The sequence below is a fragment of the Falco biarmicus genome, chromosome Z (assembly GCF_023638135.1).
Source record: "Falco biarmicus isolate bFalBia1 chromosome Z, bFalBia1.pri, whole genome shotgun sequence".
Classification (NCBI taxonomy): Eukaryota; Metazoa; Chordata; class Aves; order Falconiformes; family Falconidae; genus Falco; species Falco biarmicus.
The window spans coordinates 51,526,604-51,545,771 of NC_079311.1; the positions used below are offsets into that span (position 1 = coordinate 51,526,604).

Here is a 19,168-nt window from a genome sequence, read left to right on the forward strand (position 1 = left end):
TTGTCTCTGTTTTGAACCCAACAGAGAAGAGTCTCTTAACTTCTGACCCGAAATAGATCTACTTTCTTCATCTACATACCTAAGCATAATGTATTTTCATAGAAATAGAAATGGCATAGGTTTGAAAGATTCTTCTATCATGAAGACTTTTCGTATCTTTATTTAGCAGCATTTGTAAAGTAGCAGTAGTGAGATGACAGTGATAGTTTGGAATGGGAGATAGTCACAATAAAACGATAGCTGGAACAGGCTGGAATAAAGTAGTTGGGAGTTTTGTAGGTGTCTAACCATTTTGAGTGGGAGAGAGTGGGACAAAGATGAATCACTAATACAGAGATATACAGAGATTCAAAATATGACATGAAAATTTTCAGTGGAGTGGAAAGGTTAGATCAACCTTTTGTTGCTGTGAAAAACTAGTATGTAGTTTTGTAGGTAAGTAGACATCAGGAGAGGTGTGATTCTGTATGAGCGATTCTTCTGTAATATTCATAGTTTCTACAGCTTCTCTACTGTGCAAGCATGCATCATGAAGGGCAGGAACATGACTGTGGGAGTGTGTGGGTCTGGCAGAGCCCCACGGCAGCCCTCACAGCACCGAGCTTGTATTGGTAGCTGGAAAGGTGGTGGTAACACCCAGTGCTTTGGCTAGTGCTGAGCAGCGCTCACACAGCACCAAGGCTGCCTCTCCAACCTTCCCCCAACACACACCAGTGGGCTGGGGGTGGGCAAGGTCTTGGGAGGGGACACAGGCAGGACAGCTGACCCGAATGGCCAGTGGGATATTCCATACCACATGCCGTCTGCTCAGATATGAAAGCTAAGGGAAAGGAGGAGGAAGGGGGACATTCGTTATTTATGACATTTGTCTTCCGGAGCAACTGCTACGCCCGCTGAAGCCCTGCTTCCTGGGAAGTGGCTGAACATCACCTGCTGATGGGAATTAGACAGTAACATCGTCTGTTTTCCTTCTGCAGACACACCTTTTGCTATTGCTTCATTAAACTGCCTTTATCTTGACCCACAAGTGTTGGTTTGTTTTTTTTTTCTTTTTCCATCTTATTTTCTCTCTCCCTGTTCTGCTGAGGAGGGGAGTGATAAGAGTGGCTTGGTGGGCACCTGGCATCTGGCCAAAGTCAACCCACCACAAGGAGTACTTGTTGTTTAGCCAGGTTTTGGCATTTGTGAAACTAAGGAAAAGAAATCTAGCTCAGCTCAGCTACAATAAAATCTTCCTTATACCACACTCTACTTTCAGTTATAAAACTCCAGACTTTTTCCTTTTGCTGTTATCTGTCTTCTTCCTGTTGTACTACTTCCAAAAATGTTTTGATAAGATTTCCAGATGTTGTATTTTATGGTCTTATTGTAAGATCTGTTTGCAGATGTAATTCTGGGCAGAAATAAGTAAGCCTATCTGGAAAATGCGAACTTTAGATGGCATAAGGTTGGTCAAAGCCAATCCGTGAAGGCTTATGAGCAGCAGCTTCATTATCCAATACTCTAGTATTGTTATGCATGTTATTGCTGTGATATAAAAATATATAAAAATATAATGAACCAAAATTATTATTAAAAATTTTTTTTTGTTTGTGTTTATTGAGGTCAGATTATAAATCCTTATGGAAGAAAAGGAAAACTTGTGAAGCCATGATACTGTCTTGGAGTTTTACTTCATTGGCTTGCAAATGTTTGTGACTAGTTTAAAAATGTATGTAACCACAAGAGTATTTGTAACAGCTTCAAAATCAGATTTTAAAAAAATATTACTGTGGATTTACAATGTTGTTTTTGTGTTTACATACGTTCAGTCATTGTGGGAAGATTCTGTAGTTTGTGCCATTATTTTTGCTATGTTAAAATACTTAAAATATGACTCTATTTGCAGGATTTTTTGAAACAGGTGTGAAGTCTTCCTGTAGAGCAAATAGGCAGGTTTATAACTGCAAAGATTTTTCCTAAACCTTCTGTTTACCATTAGCTTTCCAAATAACTAACCACCTTCCAAAAATTCCAGAGCCTAAGAAAGTGGAAAGCCATCTCTGAGAATGGTGCATTATTTAGAAACAGAGCCCTAACTTGACAATGAGGACTTTCTGTGTCCGCTGACAGATCTTGTGCAAGTTACTTGTTTTCTCTCATGCCTTGGTTTTCCCAGCTGAATGCCTTACTAACTTAAATAATGTCTGGATCATATCTTATATTTCTACCAGGTGGAAATACATCTAGATCTAAGAAGTAGTGTGCTGTAAATCTCTTGCAGTCTTCCTTTTTCTAGGTTGCTGTTACTGAATTCTTTACATGTTTCTGTATTAGACAAAATTTTGAGTTCCTGCATTAGTGTAGTAATACATTGTGAAATAGATAGACACTTGCTGCATGAGTAAATTTGCTGAGTGTTTTAGAAATTCTGGGGAGGATAAAATCTTGTATGGTAAAAAAAAGTAAAAATCATCCTCCCTGTTTGGAAGAAGACGTTAGTAAAAATATAACAAAACTAGCAACTAGTGCAGTGAATAAAAATTACTTTACATCTAATAGGCTAAGAACTGATTTATTAACTGGTAAGTAAATCAGGTAGTGGTTTGGTTTTTTTTTTCTTTTAACTTATAAGGAAACAGGAATATCAGAAGAACAGAACACCATGTGTGCATCTATGGCTTCTAAACGCTATCTTGACAAAGTACATTGACATATGCAGACAATTTCAGTATTTATCCTTGAGATCTGTTTTACTGTTATAGTGTTACAACATTGTGTATGTTGTAAATAAATAAAATGGGTTATTACCAGTGCACACTAGTCATGATAAAAGTGGAGAGATTCATGTGGATTTCTGTAGTAGTCAGGTGTATGGAAATACTGAATGTCGATATACAATGAAGTAAATTTTAATTTTACAGTTTCTTCATCACGTTCACTCTCTTACACCACACCCACCTCTATCAACAGTCAAGAGTCAAGATGCCAGCATACCATTAAAACTGAAACAGCTGGACCGCCTTCACCCGTTGATTGGCCAGCAGCTGTTGGACCCTCCACTTCTCAGGTCCCAACCCCCTTTGTTGGATACCCCTCTTCTGGATACTTGTCCCCTTTTGCTTTCTCCCCACCCACCGGACACTCCTTTCCCATTGGGGTCCTTCCCGATGGCTCTCTCCTTCTTGGGCCTTCTTCTCATGGACTGTCAAAGATGGACGTTCTCATTTCTGAAGTGAGGGAACTAAAAGAGGAAGTAGTTAATATGGTCCAGGAGTTGAGAACAGTGACAGATCACCTTGGCTTTTTGGTGGCCTGTGTTGGACAGAGTTCAGGATTTTTTCCAGCTCCTGGTGCTCCTTCTGAAGGTTAATGCTTTAAAAACTCATAGTTTCCATCTAACAGATGAATTCATCTTGCAAAGTTTTACCTTGATGAATATCTGTTAAAAGCATTTCTGTGTTTTTGATTCAGTCTGAGTTCTCAAAATCCTTGTATGTCAAAGCATGTTTTAAAGCATTTATGTTTTGCTAGTAACTTCTGTTACATCTGCCTTTGTATTTTTTAATATTTCAAAATACTCTTTAATCAATGTATACACACACATACACATACCTTTCATATATATATACACACACAACCATGCACACCTTATGAATCTATGTGAATTTTCTGTGTTTTTAACTAGTATGATGTGTGCACAGTAGTCAAATGCTGCCATTTGGTAAGTTTTCATAACTTCACATTCATAGAATGAGAGGTACTTTTCACCAAGAGTAACTTTTCAAAGTGTATTTCCAGAGAAAATACTTAGCCATGGCTTCTCTTATCCTGTTGGCTGCTGTGGTGCTGAAAGTGGTAACAAACGATAGCATTAGCAAGGAAGGCTCGCCTGGGAGGAGGCCACCAGTTGGGTTCTCTTTCTTTCTGGTTGCAGAACAAGACATTAGTAGTGATCAGTGAATGAGCATTATGTCTGCTAGTTAAAAATCAGTAGTTCTGCCATGATAGTTGAACCAAAATTAAAATTAATAGCGAATTGGTTTAGTTTTTGGTTCCATAGTGACAATTTTACCACAAAACCTGCTGGTACGTAAAATAAGTTAAATTTTACTCTCATAAAGATGAAAAGTGCTTTCTTATCCTTAGAGCTTGAAAGGCACTAGGTACAAAAAAATAGGTGAAGGAGCTTTCCAATGTTTAATTAAAAAGGCAGAGAAAGAAAATAAAATCCATGAACAGGACAGTAAAAGCATTCTTTTAAAGTGAGTGAAGTTGCTTGTACATCAAGAAAATTTACACCCTCTAATGGGTAAGAATAATGTTAAGTTTATACTCTCTCAAAAAATAAAGCAACAGAGATTATATCTGTTTTTATGTGGTTAGAATAGCTTTATGCCAATTTACAACTTATTCATAAGTATCTTCAAATATTCAGAGTAGCAGATGAGGAAGTTTCAACTATGGGCAGAGCAGTGACCTGACTTTTCCTTCAGCCCATGTAAATTTCAGTTTCTGAATGAACGAAGAGTAATAAAATGTTTAGAAATACAGACAGAATGACAAATACAATGGGAGATATATTTGGAAGCATACGAAAAGGTTTGCTTTTTTGCGTTCTTGGAAATGGCTGTTATTTGCTCAATAAAGTCACTGTAAAAAATCTCATTGTAGGTTCTTTGTCTTTTATTTTGACTAGTACATTGTAGCAAGGCCTTTTACTTAGTGTTTTCCATGTGTCATCAGTGAGTTGAATACATCAGGGCTAGCACGTGCATTTCACATATACATATGTGAAAGATGTAAGTGCCAAAGGGTATTTTTCTTGTGTGCATAGCACTTACTCTGTGACAAACTTTATACTATGGCAACATCCTGTTACAAGGAGCAGCTGAGGGAGCTGGGGTTTAATTTGGAGAAGAGGAAACTCAGGGGGGACCTTACTGCTCCCTACAACTACCTGACAGGAGGCTGTAGGCAGGTGGGGGTCAGTGTCTTCTCCCAGATAACAAGTGACAGGACAAGGAGAAATGGCCCCAGGTTGCACCAGGGGAGGTTTGGATTGGATATTAGAAAAAATTTCTTCAGTGAAAGAGTTGTCAAGCATTGGAACAGGCTACACAGGGAGATGGTTGAGTCACCATCCATGGAGGTAGATGAGGCACTTAGGGACAATGTTTTGTGGTCAACTTGGCAGTCCTGGGTTAATGGTTGGACTTGACCTCAAAGGTCTTTACCAACCTGAATTATTCTATGATTCTGATTCTACCTTGACTTTGACTCTAGATGTCCTTTGATTGAAATTAGTGATAAAATGCATATCTTACTGCAAGATATGGCCCAGGAGCTATTATGTGTAATTGTTCTGTTCAAATGTTACCGAATAAGAGATTTCATTAGTATTTTTGAAACTGATCAGCTCCTATTAGAAATTGTAGGTTAAGTATTATTCTGTATGATCTAACCTATGTGGTGCAGAATGTCTGCAGTTACCAAAAGAATGAACCTCATGAATCAGAGGCATGTTTTTCAGTAATGGTACATCCATGAGGTGAAAAAAATTAATTTAGCCCACATATTGTAACTTTTTCTAGTCACCTCTCTTTTTTGTCTTCATTGAGAGATTCTTTGTTTCTGTTCTGTATACATAGATACATTTGAAAAGGTTCTTGATTTCTCTTTTTTACTGCTTTCATGCAAACTGTATCAAACTTTATCAAAGCAGTGTATTTCTGTGTGAGTTAATGATTTTGTCTCGGTTCAAAACCATTCCCCAGATAGATCTACAATTAAATTAATGTAGCACACCTATTAAACCATCCTAAATTGTTACCAGTATAGACTATAATAGTAATAAAAAGGAGATGCCATAACCTAAATGCTTCTAAATCAACAATTTCCCTTTCATTGTTTTATCTCAAATGCCTCTTTAATCTTATTGCATTAGAAATTGAGAATACTATTCTAAATTCAGCAGTTAAGTTTATGATATTGATTTCATTTTCTAGCCAAGGTCCTTGGATTCTCAGCATTAATGAGATGTTATAGCTGTGCATTTTTCCTTGAAGTTTGGATGACTTTCTGCAGGATAATTTAATAATGACTAAAATGTACTCCAAAGTCTTTATAATTTGTTTGGCTTTTAATTAGATTTCTCTCAGTCTCCCATAGTGCTCTTCTGTCTACTGGAATCTCATCTCTTAACAATGATTCATAGATGATGAAATGGCCCAGTCTGTTTCTGAAGTGTAAAGTTAAACACAAAAGTACTCAAGGTACCTAAAGTACACAGTGACTGCTCAAGGATTATGTATGGCAGTGCAGAGTACTTGGAGCCTCATGTGCGTTTGTTAATGACAGTATATATATTTGTTATAGTACATTCTTTATTATAGTGCATGGCAGCAACATTGTATTTTTGGTCTTATGCTTTTTATCTCTGTTTCCAAAGTCAGTCTAGTTACCTGCAGCACCTGCTCCACGTTTAACGGGTAGCCACCCCACTGAGCTCTGAGTTACTAAGTTCTTCCCACAGGGCACCTGGTGGGCTGTGCTGGCACAGAGGCAGTTGGATAAACCGAGTCTGAAGTTGTGGGGAGAAGTGAGGCAGGAGAGGCTGCAGAGGTGTAGTCTGGCACTGTACCACCTCCCCCTTGGGTCACGGCAGAGCTGCGGGAGATTTTCGCTTCCCTCCAACAGCAACACCCCGCCTCCCCACGGTCTCCATGGCGACACCTGTGTCCTGGGGGTCTCGCAGCTGGACAATGCTTCCAGCATGACGAGGAAGACTGGCCAGCTTTATGCCAGCAGATCAATGCATGGAAAAAAAATGGTATTCGTCTCCTCACAAGAAACAGCGCAGGCATGATAACATAGCCATGCTGATGATGCGGCTTTCCCAGGAGGTTTACTGTAACTTTCTGATGAGGAGTGGCAAGGTGGGTTTGAAGGGTGAGAATGAAGAATTGCTGCCTACTGTTCTTGCAGGATAGGGTGCCATAGTTTCAGCCTAATCTTAGTGGGATTAGATGTAAATTTAAATAGCATTAATCTCTTCAGTATGGCAGTTAATTACTTACATTTCACATGACACTGTCAAACAACTGTTACGGGATTAGGTCTGTATATCCTATCCTACTGTTAAACACTTTTTCAAATTACTTTGGGATGCAGATGTTTCTGATGTGTATGTATTCAGTATTAATGCTCTAATCTTACCATCACATCTTTCTTCTTCTGTTTTATAAGCTTCCTTTTGTTGAAACTGAAAAATTAAAGAAAAATCAGTTAATTTTAGAAATATGTATGCAGCCATCCCAATTACCTTAACTTAGATAACCATGCACTTGAATTATACCTTTCAAAAGTGAGCATATGCAATTTTAACAGGAGTTACTGTTTTGCGGTACTGAGTTGTTTTGCTTTTTGTACATAAAATGTAGGATAATCAGTAATGCAATGAAGAAATACGGCTGTCAAACTTTATGCAGTTAGTCGCACACACCAACAAAAAGCATCCTACAATTTGTCTGGACAGAGACTCATCTGGGTTTCCTCATGCCCCTCACCTCCCCCACCCCCAGTGTGCTGGAGGATGTGAGGGCAGGTAGATACAACCTTTCTGTCTTCTGTCCAAACCACTTTCTGTTGAGGGGGGAAAAAAAGAATCTTGAAGGTTAACACATCCCATAGAATGTAACTGTTGGTAATGGAGTACAGTATTCTGCAAGTTTGCATGTAGATAAGGATGAGAAAAATGACATGTTTACTTCATCTAAAGGGCTTTTGACCGTCATGTTTCAGATGTCAGAAAGTTCTTGCATGACTTTCTTCTCTTACACGTTAATTAACTTGTTAATTAACGTATAAATTAATACTTACTGAACAATGCAAAATAAAATAGTGTAATTTATAGAAAAGATTAATAGAGAATGAACAAGGAAGTAATTAAGTTGCTATTGTAAGAAATTTACTCTTGTTTTGCTGTAGCTTCTCTGAATTGCAATATTTTAGTACTTTTCTCACCAGCTTGCAGTACTGAAAAATGGCATTGGAAGAAATTCCAGTTAGTTCCTCTCCTCTTCATTGGTTTTTCACTAAAAATCACGGAAGAGAATACATTGATATGGTTCTCTGTTATGAAAAGGCAAAACAGCACAACAGTGTTTGTTTAGCCTCAGGCATGGTTCCTGATAGGAAAACCAGTGTCACAGTGTGGTAGACTGGACTGTACAATATTAGAGGTGTGCCTGTGAAAGTAATATTGGGGCTAAGTAGGCTGATTTGAAGATGGGAAGTTATAAAATCTTTGTACACTGAAATAACCTAGTATAAAATTTTCCTCTGTAAAATGCTTTTCCGCACTTGATGTAGAAGCAAAAATAAAAACGAGATCAGGATTTTAAACTTGAAGGGAGCTCTCTTTGAACCTTAACACTGGCTGCTCCTCAAGTTCAAACCACTCTCAACTCTTAAGCAACATGCATATATATTTTCATGTAAAGACCTCACTGTTTCTTGCAAAAGCGAGGACAAAGGCCTTCACACTGAGAATTGATACACGTGTCTCAGAAAGTCATGGAACAAAACTGGCAATGACTTTTTTTGTTTGGTTTGTTTTGTTGATTTTCCACTCAAGAAAACATTGATTATCAGAACTAAATTTTTCATGGAACTAAATAAATTTTTAGGAGGGCTTCTCTCTGGTCCAAGATACAGTGAGGGGGGATGAGACACCAACGAGCCAATGATTAGGGCATGGATTTGGATAGTGGGAGAGCTAGATGCAAAGCCTGATCTCTGCCTGATACTGAAGAGGAATCCCAGCAAGTCTGTCTCTGTTCTAGACATCGAGTATCTCAGACACCAAGCCGTTCCGGCACATCTGTCTTTCTCTGCTATTTATTCACAAAAATATGTCACCATTCCTTTTTTGTGAAGAAGGTAAATTAACTAAAATGTTTTTATTTTCAGTATTTTTGGTTTCTATCCAGTACCAGTTCCCAGTCTTTAGGGCAGATACAACAAAGCCTTTTTCTTATGAATGAGAGGTGGTTGTGCTTTGGAATCACTCAGCTGTCAGTGGTCAATATTAGGTCCCTTGTTGAGACCTACAGCTGAGAATTAGAGAATGCTTATAGGGTTAAAGGAAATCAGAGTGAGCACATCTGAAAATTGGTGATGCTGGCTTTGCCTGTGCAGGGTGGCTCTGCTCATTCTGTACAGGCACAGGTGTAAAACAATACTGACCCTCCTGAAGCACAGTGGGATTTGTCATGATTTATCATCATCATCCAGCTGTCTGATGTGAATTTAAAATTGTACTTAAGTTTTCACATGTGCTTCACACAAGTGTACCTACCAGATGTGATGGAGGCAGTGGAGAGTGAGGCCCAGCTGTATGTAGTGCATTGTGCCACCAGAAATTATTCCAGGTACTGCCTCTGGGATAATAGTACCTCATTTAAAAATGTAGTATGAAAGGATGCCTCTTACAGCTTGCAAGTGGTGCTATGGACTCCATAGCTTTCCTGCTTTCACTGTGGTTATATATACAGTAAGATGAATGTTGTTTTGTTTTGTTTTCTCTGGAGGTGTTGCTATACTAATGAGTTGAAAATGAATCTTTACAGATTGTTGTCTGCAGGAGAGTACCTTGTAAAGAAAGTCTTGAGAAACTAAGCAGTAGAAAAAGTATTAATGAGAAGAGTTGAAGAATGAACTGAGCATGAAAGAGCAGCTGCCCTGTTGTGGTGGTGAGCAAGAAAGCAGATCGGGTGTTCAGAAACAGGCAGGTGGATGTTTGAACTTGCTCTGGATCACTGTTCAATTCCAGCCAAGTTCTCCTAACAGGTGGCTTGCCCAGTGGTGTGCTAAGGTGACATTAATCCAGAGAACTGCCTGGATGACAAGCTTCAGACTGAGGAAGAGGGTCTTTGCTTTGATGAGGAAACTGGCAAAACTCATGTCTCATTAGCGTTTCCTAAGGTTCTTTGGAAGTGAACAATAGTGTAATTAAAGGCTGATGTAAACACGTTTCTGCACTTTCCCCGCAGCATTTTATTACATTAGAATTGATCAGAATTGTTGCCTTGGGCTGTCTTGAACAGCTATACATCTGGAGCACCATTTGTGCAGGCTGATGATGAACAGGCAACATACACTATGCTTCACAGCAGCTCTTCTGCCTTCCTATGTGACAGATTTACCTTGTTGGCTGATGAGATGATCTAACTCTTTTTATTTGCATAAGCCCCTTTTTCTTTGATGAGATGCTTTAAAATGTATAACATGCCACCTGTTTGGGTGCATACATACTGTAACTCCACAGTAATATGAGAATACAGGCAAAAGTGATTTGGAATAGCACTGAGAATTAAAAAAAAAGCCTGTTTTTCACATTTGAAGAAAATTCTCAGCAGGACAGGACACAGCATCTGATTAATGTAGACCTTTTGATAACTTTGACCAAGCGCTTTCGGCATCTTTCTGTTTTTCATCTGTACTTAGCATTTGTTCCAAAAGTCTAAAAATAAATCACAGTTGAAAACGTTTTATTTTAATTCTCAAAGTAATAAGGATTGGAATCTCATTCCTGAAACTTTGACACGGACATAATAGCAAGTAGCCTATTTTTGTGTTCTCTGTTTGTCATTCATTATGTACGTGTCAGTATATAACCAAGCTCTGTGTAGCTATGAGACTATACCTCATGATGTGGAAAAAATAAGACAAGTTTTAAAATGAGAAAAATGTGTGTTTTCTATTATGTAGAACCCCCTAGTAAAATCATAAGAAGTCTCAATGTCACTCCAACTCATTCTGCTTTATTTAAAGGCACTGTTCCTTATGAACAAAATTAAAGACAGTGAAAAAGTGTTTTGCATTTTTAATTTTTTCCTCACTTTTTATTCTTGTAACTAGTAACTCTCCAGAGAAATGCAACTTGTATGTTTTCTTAATAAAGCTTTAAATCTCCTCTTTTGGTCAAGGAGGAGACGGCTGCAGCCTTTCTTCCTAACCTATACAAACAGTTATTGTTCTGTCTCCCCTGTGGGCTGCATCTGCTGTTTGGCAGTGGCAGGAGCGTGAATACTCTGTTATGATGGCCAGGCACACACGGGGAGAGCCACAGGGGCTGCGGGGGGGGGGGGGGGGGGGGGGGGGGAAGGGGCTATCTGGAATTACTTCTCAGTGCGAAGTGCATTGTTTTAACAAAGAAGCCGTTTCCTGCACTTCAGCTGTTACTACTTGCAGTTGCCTGTACTATATATAACAAGACTTCTGAAAATACTTCATGGTGGTGTGCTGTGCAGTGTACGTTGAAGTCACTGTTTTGGTGGGTAATGAGTATTTTTATGGCAGTGCTGAATTTTCTATTCCTGACTACCAGTCGTGTTCACCTTGGTGAGGAAACTGTCTCCTGTAGGAGAAGTTCATTGCATTTAACTTTGCAATTTCTGCCATCTGTTTTCTATATGTTAGCTACAATTTTTACTTCTGTAAAGTAGGAGCAGGAATAAATTACACATTTTTAAAGCAAATGCGAGAGTTGTCATAGGCACCAATCTCCTTTTCAGTAGATTCTTTTCAAATTAGTGATGCCACTGGGGGGTTAATGGATGGTCTGATTACATTGCACTTCATATAGCATACGTCTTTAAAGCAACTGAAATATTTCAGTTTTGAAAAAACACAACAACTTCTGCTTGTTTAATGAAGTAACAGCCACTAACTAAATTAAATCTGGTGCATTCCAGAAATCAGAGCAGCTGATGCATGCAGACCTTGAGGAGCTAGGCAGCTCTCTCTTTCATGGGTTCTTTTGTTGAGTATGAGCTTTACATAAGGAAAAGATTTTCCCCTTCCAGCCTATGGTTTGTTTTTTCCCTTAGGGAGGCTTAAGTGCAGCACTTTCAATCTGAAATAAAATTAAACTGTACATTCTGTCTTTTGTGGTAGCCTGTATGTGGTACAGTCAACAAGATATTTGATCACTGATAAGTTAGTTCTTGACAACTACTGGTGACCACAGCCTTGTAGCGGGAAGCTGTGTCTACAAGCTGCTAGGCACAGTTACCTTTTTTCTTAGACTGTAATGTTGTATTATTTATGAAGAGACAGAGATTGTGCATGCACAGAACCACAGTACAAAGACAGTAGTTGGTTAATTTTGTCCCGGGCTTTTATAAAATCTTATATCTGCTGGGTTGGTGTGAGAATTTTCTTGTGTTTACAGAACTAGGGCCTTATGTGAAGAAGCTGGGGTTGTCATCTCAGCAGAAAATAAAATATAATAAAATATTTTGAAATCATTCCAGAATTAATGTGCCTTCGTATCATGGTTTGCCTATGCAAAACTCTATTAAATTGTTTTTTTGCAATTTTACTTATTAATTTTCTTAGCTTAGCAGAATGTGTTTAACAAAACTGCAACTATTTGGTGACTTTGCTACCTGGCAATGGATTCAAAGAAACAAAATATTTCTCTGTTTTCTTCCTCAATGACAACTTATTTACTGAGTTTTTATAAGGCAGCTAGAGACACCTCTGTCAGCACTCAGTGTTTTTGATAACAACATAAAATTGTAACAGGTCATTACAATAAAAAGCATACAGTAACCTTTGTCATATCTGCTAAACCTGAATGAGTGCTAAATTGTTCTGTTGTAAAGCAGTTCCTCACACTAGCTGAACGTTTTGCTGAATCAAATCCTTTCTCAGCAGCCTTCTTGAAGAGGTGAACTTTGCAGGGTACCTGGGAAATCACCAGACTTCGTAGTCAGGAGCAGAGTGGAGCAGGGGAGTCGCCAGGAGGATGATGGACGGGCACTGGTGGAGTCTGCTCCGGGTCTGGTGCCAGAGCCTAGGCAGGGCTTAACAGTGGGATGGGGCAGAGTGGACAAGGGGTCTCTCAGTTTGATGGCTTCTGCTTTAAGTACAGCTTTTGGAGTGAAAACTCACCCATAAAATCCAGCCAGCTCAAAAAGCACTGGTCCAGTTTGGTGTCAGTAAGGCGCTCACATTTTGCAGGCCTGTCTGTGACTCCAGGATGATTGTATATCCCCCAGAATAGCACAATACAGTGTGCCAATATTAAAAGTGCCAAAATCACTTTAAGGGCTAATGTGGACCATGTAGGAAAGTCAGCTGCAACATGGCCCTGGTCCAGTACTTAAGAAATGACCTTTGCTTTAAACATGAGTTAGTCCCATTGATTTGAAATGAAACCCATTTATGACATTGATGTATGTCCTACAAAAATATTATAATTAACTTTGACATAATTTGCTGCAGAGCCCAGCAAATGTTGTTTAATTAATTTAACCTTTCAGAAAGGATGTAGTGTTTTTGCTTTATGCAGTATCAGTAATGCTGCATGGTAGAAATCATAAGTTTGCCCCTACTAGCATGTTACCTTCACACAGTGAGCTTTAAAGAGATGTTTTTGTTGATAGGGAAGCTGGAAGGAAGAGGTGGGAAGGCCCTACTTGAGACATGGAAAATATGAGATAGAGAAGTTAAAGTATCCTTTATTCTTAGGGAGGTTACATTGTTTCACTATGGTTTTGGGAAGGGTAAGGGATGGGTTTTGAAATAACAAAATAATAAATACCATAAACCAACATGTGTATGACAGTTACCCTACACACCTGAGTGTAGGTGTTCCATTAAAAAATGCAATAAAGGTTATGTGGCTGTTGAAGGAGAAGATGATTTGATGATGTTCTGGGGAGCTGAGAAGTGTCTAGGGAGGTTCTGAAGGCATGCATTTCTTCCCTGTTTGGCTTGTCTGGTACGAAAGGAATGCAGTTTGTGTTTTGCAGGACAAAGACCAGTTAGGGAATTATTATTCATTCTCAAGTTTTAAAGCAATAGTTTAAAATTAGTTTATTGGTCATGGGGGATTTGGGTCACCAAACAATATTTATTCAAGAACAGTAAAAATAAATATCTTCAGTCTACAAAATTATGTGTCCTGAGACAGGCTTCTGAGCTAATGTCACTGTTCCATTGTTTTTCTATTGTAGATATGTCTTCTCCTACTATGAAGAAACCCGAAAAACCTTTGTTTAGTCCTACTTCTCCCCAGGATTCGTCACCAAGACTGAGCACTTTTCCCCAGCATCACCACCCAGGAATCCCAGGAGTTGCACACAGTGGTGAGGGTTATGGAGGAGGAAGAAATACCTCCCCGTTCATTTAGTCTGTTCTCCTTTCCTACAACCAGATTGTGATGCATTTTTGCAGACTTTCTTAGAGACTTAATCCCGTTTATAATATTGATGAGAGTAGAAATGGACGAGGTTGGGGTATCCCTACAGAAATGCTCATTAAACTCAGTTCAGGTAGTCTGACTGCTTCAAGACACTGGAAAGGATTTATGATTAACCAGTGAATAAAATAAGCTGTAAACTGCATGAAGAAAATTACTTGAGGAAGAATCCTCACTGTCTTTCCTCCTCCCACCTACATCCTTTTTTAATATTGTTGCTATGACGATATTGTATTTAAATACCAGAATAGGTAGGATTTAATACGCAAGAGAAGTCACAACCATGTTCACTATGTGACACAGTGAAATAAATACCAGTGGTTCATTTGAATGCTCTGTCTGAAGAGGTAAGAGTCCTGATAAATATTTTTTAACATCTGTTTTCTGAAATTCATAGTAAATCCATGTAAAACTTCACTTAAAGTGTGAAGGAAACACTGGAAATGTGTCAGATTGCATGTTTTCTTGAGGGTTTATCAGGAATGATAGGGAGATTCCAGAATCAGTTTGTTAATTTTAGAGGTGAAAGTGATCCTAATTCTTCAGATGAGAACATGGTCCTCAGAAATCTCCCTTCAGCAGCTCAGCATGTCTCCCTATGAACTGCATATAAAGGGATTAATTTCTTGAGCAGAGCTAGGTGACTAGAGGAGTAAAACAGATTTGAGGATTCTTTCTTCTTTTCTTAAACATTCAGTTCTGCTTTGAGATTTTGTTTTGTGATTTCTCCATGATTTCAATTTTCCCTTTTCCAGTTTCACATGTACTATTTTCCCCTTAAAGTCCACTTGTTTTGTATTGTGAAAGTGAGCCTGGACTTATTCTGGACTCTGTAAGGTTTCCACCATCAGCAAATACTCTAGCATATCAGAGATGATGGGTGAAGTGGAAGGGCTAGATTTCTGCTCACTTGTGTTTGTTTTGCACAGCTCCCACATGTCAGAGCAATAACAAATGTTTTGTGATTAAACTGAACTGGTGGAGCTGTGATTTAAATGAGCCTGTCACAAAAGAAGCTTCCATAATTATTTTTGGCCCTATACTTACGTGTAGATCTTTTTATTTGCTTTAGTGTATAATTTTTAGATATAATTTGTAGGTGAGCCATTTACTTGCTAAGAAACCTGATTTCTACCTGTGTAGCCTGTTCTGTTATGTCAGTGGTATTGAGTTTTGAGATTTGCAAGGTTTTGATTACCAAGTACAGCAATTTTGGAACGTTCCTAGTGCTGTTTTTTCTTGAGCAAACTATGATTTCATCCTAGCTCAAAAATAGCAAGTAATTTAAAAATTAAGCTGAAGAAAGGATATGAGAATTGATCCAGAAAAGCAGTATAGCAGTATTGGTGTGCTTGTGCTCATACAGTCTAGAACCATGAACAGTTTATAAAATACCTTGCTTACACAGACCTGATTTTGTACCCTCCCACTAATGAAAATGAAGACAGTGTTGTCTTTTCTTCATTTCCATTGACTCTGTACCTTCTTTTAAAAACGTTGCCAAGGAGGTGCCCTCTAGATGTGTAGTAGGGGTGGAAAAAGGGTTGTTGTGCAGTGTGATAGAAAAACACTCTCAACTTCCAGCTGGACGACTGGGCAGCAGCAGGACATGCTGTACATTCCTTTCGCTGTAAAAACATTGTTAGTTATTTAGACATTACATACAGTCTATGTATTAGAAGTGTGTGATTTTAAGGGCTGGGAAGAAAAAGAATGCAAAGAAAAATACGTATAGGGTAGATAGTTTTTTGTTTGTCAGAGGAATTTTTGTTGGGTGGATTGGTTTCCCAGGCTCTGAAGTTGAATGTTCATTAGCATTTTCACCAAGGTCAGTTAATATTCATGGCATTATTGGTGAGTAGTTATTATCCTCACATGAGGCAGGTGGAGTGCAATGTGGTGAGAAATCACTAATTGTTTCTTAGGACTTGGTGACTTTGCTGTCCTATCTTGAGGTGCTGCAGTTAAAAGTGTAGGTTTTATTTATTGAGTAAAATATTTATTTTGTTTATTTGGGCTCCAGATGGGGAAACTGTATAATTGAACTGGTTTTTATGCTGGAGAATGATTACTGTTTAAAGAAAAAAAAAAAAATGGTAGCATAATTCACAAAACCGAAACAAGATACAGTATTTATGAGTTTGAAACAGTAGCATTTTTCCATTGCCATGAAGCAGGAATGCAGTGCACTGATTTATAACTGACTTTTTACTTTTCTTGCTGTAATACAGAGGTGAAGATTTAGAAGACACACAGTGTGAAAATAATTTTAATTTTATTTTATCTTCTCCAGTCATCTCAACTAGAACTCCACCTCCGCCGTCACCATTGCCATTTCCAGCACAAGCTATTCTCCCTCCTGCCCCATCTAGCTACTTCTCTCATCCAACGATCAGATACCCTCCCCACCTGAATCCTCAGGATACTCTGAAGAATTATGTACCTTCTTACGACCCGTCCAGCCCACAGACTAGCCAGGTACTGTAAAACAATATGAACCCTCCAAAAGAAATCCTATGAGGAATGTGTGTCTTCCAGGGTATCTAGACTGGTATTGTATTAGTTCTGGTCTCAGAGCAACCTGGGAGTTGGCATATAAGCGATCCAGCAGCTTTTCCTGTTCAGCATGGTTGAATAACGTGTGCAGGTTAATCGCATCCATTCACTTTTCCTATGTCAAGCTAAAAAAATACTTGTACTGAGTGACCTGGCAGCACTACAGGGCAGGTCCTAGCCCTGCACCCCTCCTGCAGACTGGGTGCCTCTGGGCTGCTGGAGATGAAGCTCCTGCTGCAGGACAGGGCAAGGAGCGTGCTGATACATACACGTGCATGCATGCACACACATGAACATACAGGTATACTAATAGACCAACAATCAAAATAAACTCTGGCAAGGTAATGTGTGCCCTGTTTTGTAGACACCTGACATTACTTTGCACAGATGCAAAGACTTTATTGTATTGAGCACAGCACAAACCGACAAAATGGTTCCTTTTGTAGAGAACATGAGTTCCTGGGTGCTACACTGATTTAGACTTATGTCTCCATATAGAAATTAACATGGTTTTCATTAGCAAAGTAATCTGTGAATAACTGTGCAAAACTGCTTTCCATGATAGCATCAGCACATCATGCTAGTGTGTGTGGCTGCACTATAGAATAAATTGCAGTTGAGTCTTGGTCTGCCAATGCTTGGAATATTACCAGTGCCAGTGTAATGTAATCTTTGCTGCTCAGGCTGTTGTTTAATTTTGATGCCTTGTCTGAAAGGCTCCTGGGGAGCCCCGTACCTTGTGCTTGAGCATGTTTTTTGGAAGGGCCTTGGGAGTGTATACTGAAGAGGCAGTGGTCAGGTTTTCCTGCTTCTAAGAGTTAGGTTCCCTCAGAAGGACTGTTTTATCAGAGATGAAGGGTTTGCTGTGACAGCATTTTGTTACAGGCTTTATTATGTTTTTCATCAATAATACCAGGCCCTTCAGTGTGTGCTTCAGGCACAACAGCAACAGAACTTGGGACTGAATCAAACTTTCTAAGTTGAATAACAGATACGGTCCCTCTGGGCTGTTCAGAAGGTCATTGTGGTTATTGTCCCCATGGGCTAATGCTCTGGCCCAGCTGCATGATTTTCAGTGTATTTTTTTTTAAAAAAACCACCTGGGTCCATAACATTAAAATTTACTTTGAAGAGAGAAATCCTAACTACGTGATTTTTGTTAGTTACAATATTATGCAAATTAAACCAAAAAGTGAAAATAGAGTATGCTGGCTTTAGAATACAGATTGCTATCTGCACATGGATGAAAAGTCTTTCAGTCCCATATAGCCTTTTTGCTGAGATTCAGCTGGGAATATTGCATGCAGGACCTGATTTTAATTTGTGTAAAATTTCCATGAATAACAAAGTCTAATTAAGACATCCATTAAAAGTCCTTAACGTTAATTCAGTGCAGAAAATCTTAGAGTTCTGTTGGATTTTTTTTTTTAAACTGATGTCTTAATTAGGCACTATTAATGGAAAAAATATGCAAATTAAAATCAGGCCCTTACTGTTATGCATTTCTTTAATTATTCAGTGCTTGTTTAACTTACATTTTGAATTCTTATATATATCTTAAAAGAGCAGATTAGGTGATAACTCTCTCTGGATTATTCCATGTTCTGCTTTGGATAATTGCTGAAAAAATACAACATCTAATGAAGTATCTGACTTTCTTTCAGACACCTGACAAATGTGCTGTCTTGTGATTTTAACATTGGGGAGTATATTCATTAAGCAGGAGAAATGCTTTCAACACTTTGCCCAACAAAAGCCTTACTCTCTTCCCTTATCTGTGGTTGAAAGATGAATCTTTAGACCTTAAAAGATAAAATTTTACTCTGCTGATTTTTTTCAGAGTAGTAGCAAACTGAAAATACTTCCTATTCTTGTGTTGTGGCACTATAGGGAATAATAGGCCAAACTGGCCTCAATTTCCTACTTTCATCACCTTTCATAACCCTTTATATTAGGGTAATATTTTTCGTTTAATTTGATGCTTGATTTAGTTGCTGAGAAGAGAGAATGGAGTTAAACAACACCAAGCATGGGATTCCAGGCATCTGCATCAGCTATTCTCCACAATTCATTCATCACTATTATTAGTGGAATCTCTTTTAAGTTTAACTCTTTAATGTTCACCTCTGAGATGTACTTTACATTAAAGGAGTTGCATGCCTGCTCAAAATATCTCTAAATAGAACAGATAATGGATGGCTGTACAAAAAGTAAAACGGCAAGGATAATTTTTTCTTAGGAAAAGAAGCAGCGGCTGTCTGTGGAGTTTCAATGACAAAAGGGAATTGTTCTGATACAATGGCATGCTCTGAGCCAAACCAGTTTTTCTTTTCTAAATAAAACATGAATTTTTATTCA

General features: G+C 38.5%; 1 protein-coding gene across 10 annotated transcripts in view; it reads left to right on the forward strand.

Annotated features, from left to right (window-relative positions):
* Positions 1-19,168, forward strand: part of NFIB (nuclear factor I B) — a 274,287-nt gene that overhangs the window by 215,464 nt on the left and 39,655 nt on the right. For 9 of the 10 annotated variants that reach the window (XM_056324162.1, XM_056324166.1, XM_056324163.1 and 6 more), the window contains exons 7-8: positions 14,010-14,141; positions 16,548-16,732. In XM_056324162.1, coding sequence (XP_056180137.1) covers positions 14,010-14,141; positions 16,548-16,732 — 317 coding nt within the window. Of the gene's footprint in view, positions 1-2,903; positions 4,648-14,009; positions 14,142-16,547; positions 16,733-19,168 lie in introns of those variants that run through there. The other variant, XM_056324171.1, reaches the window with a different exon arrangement.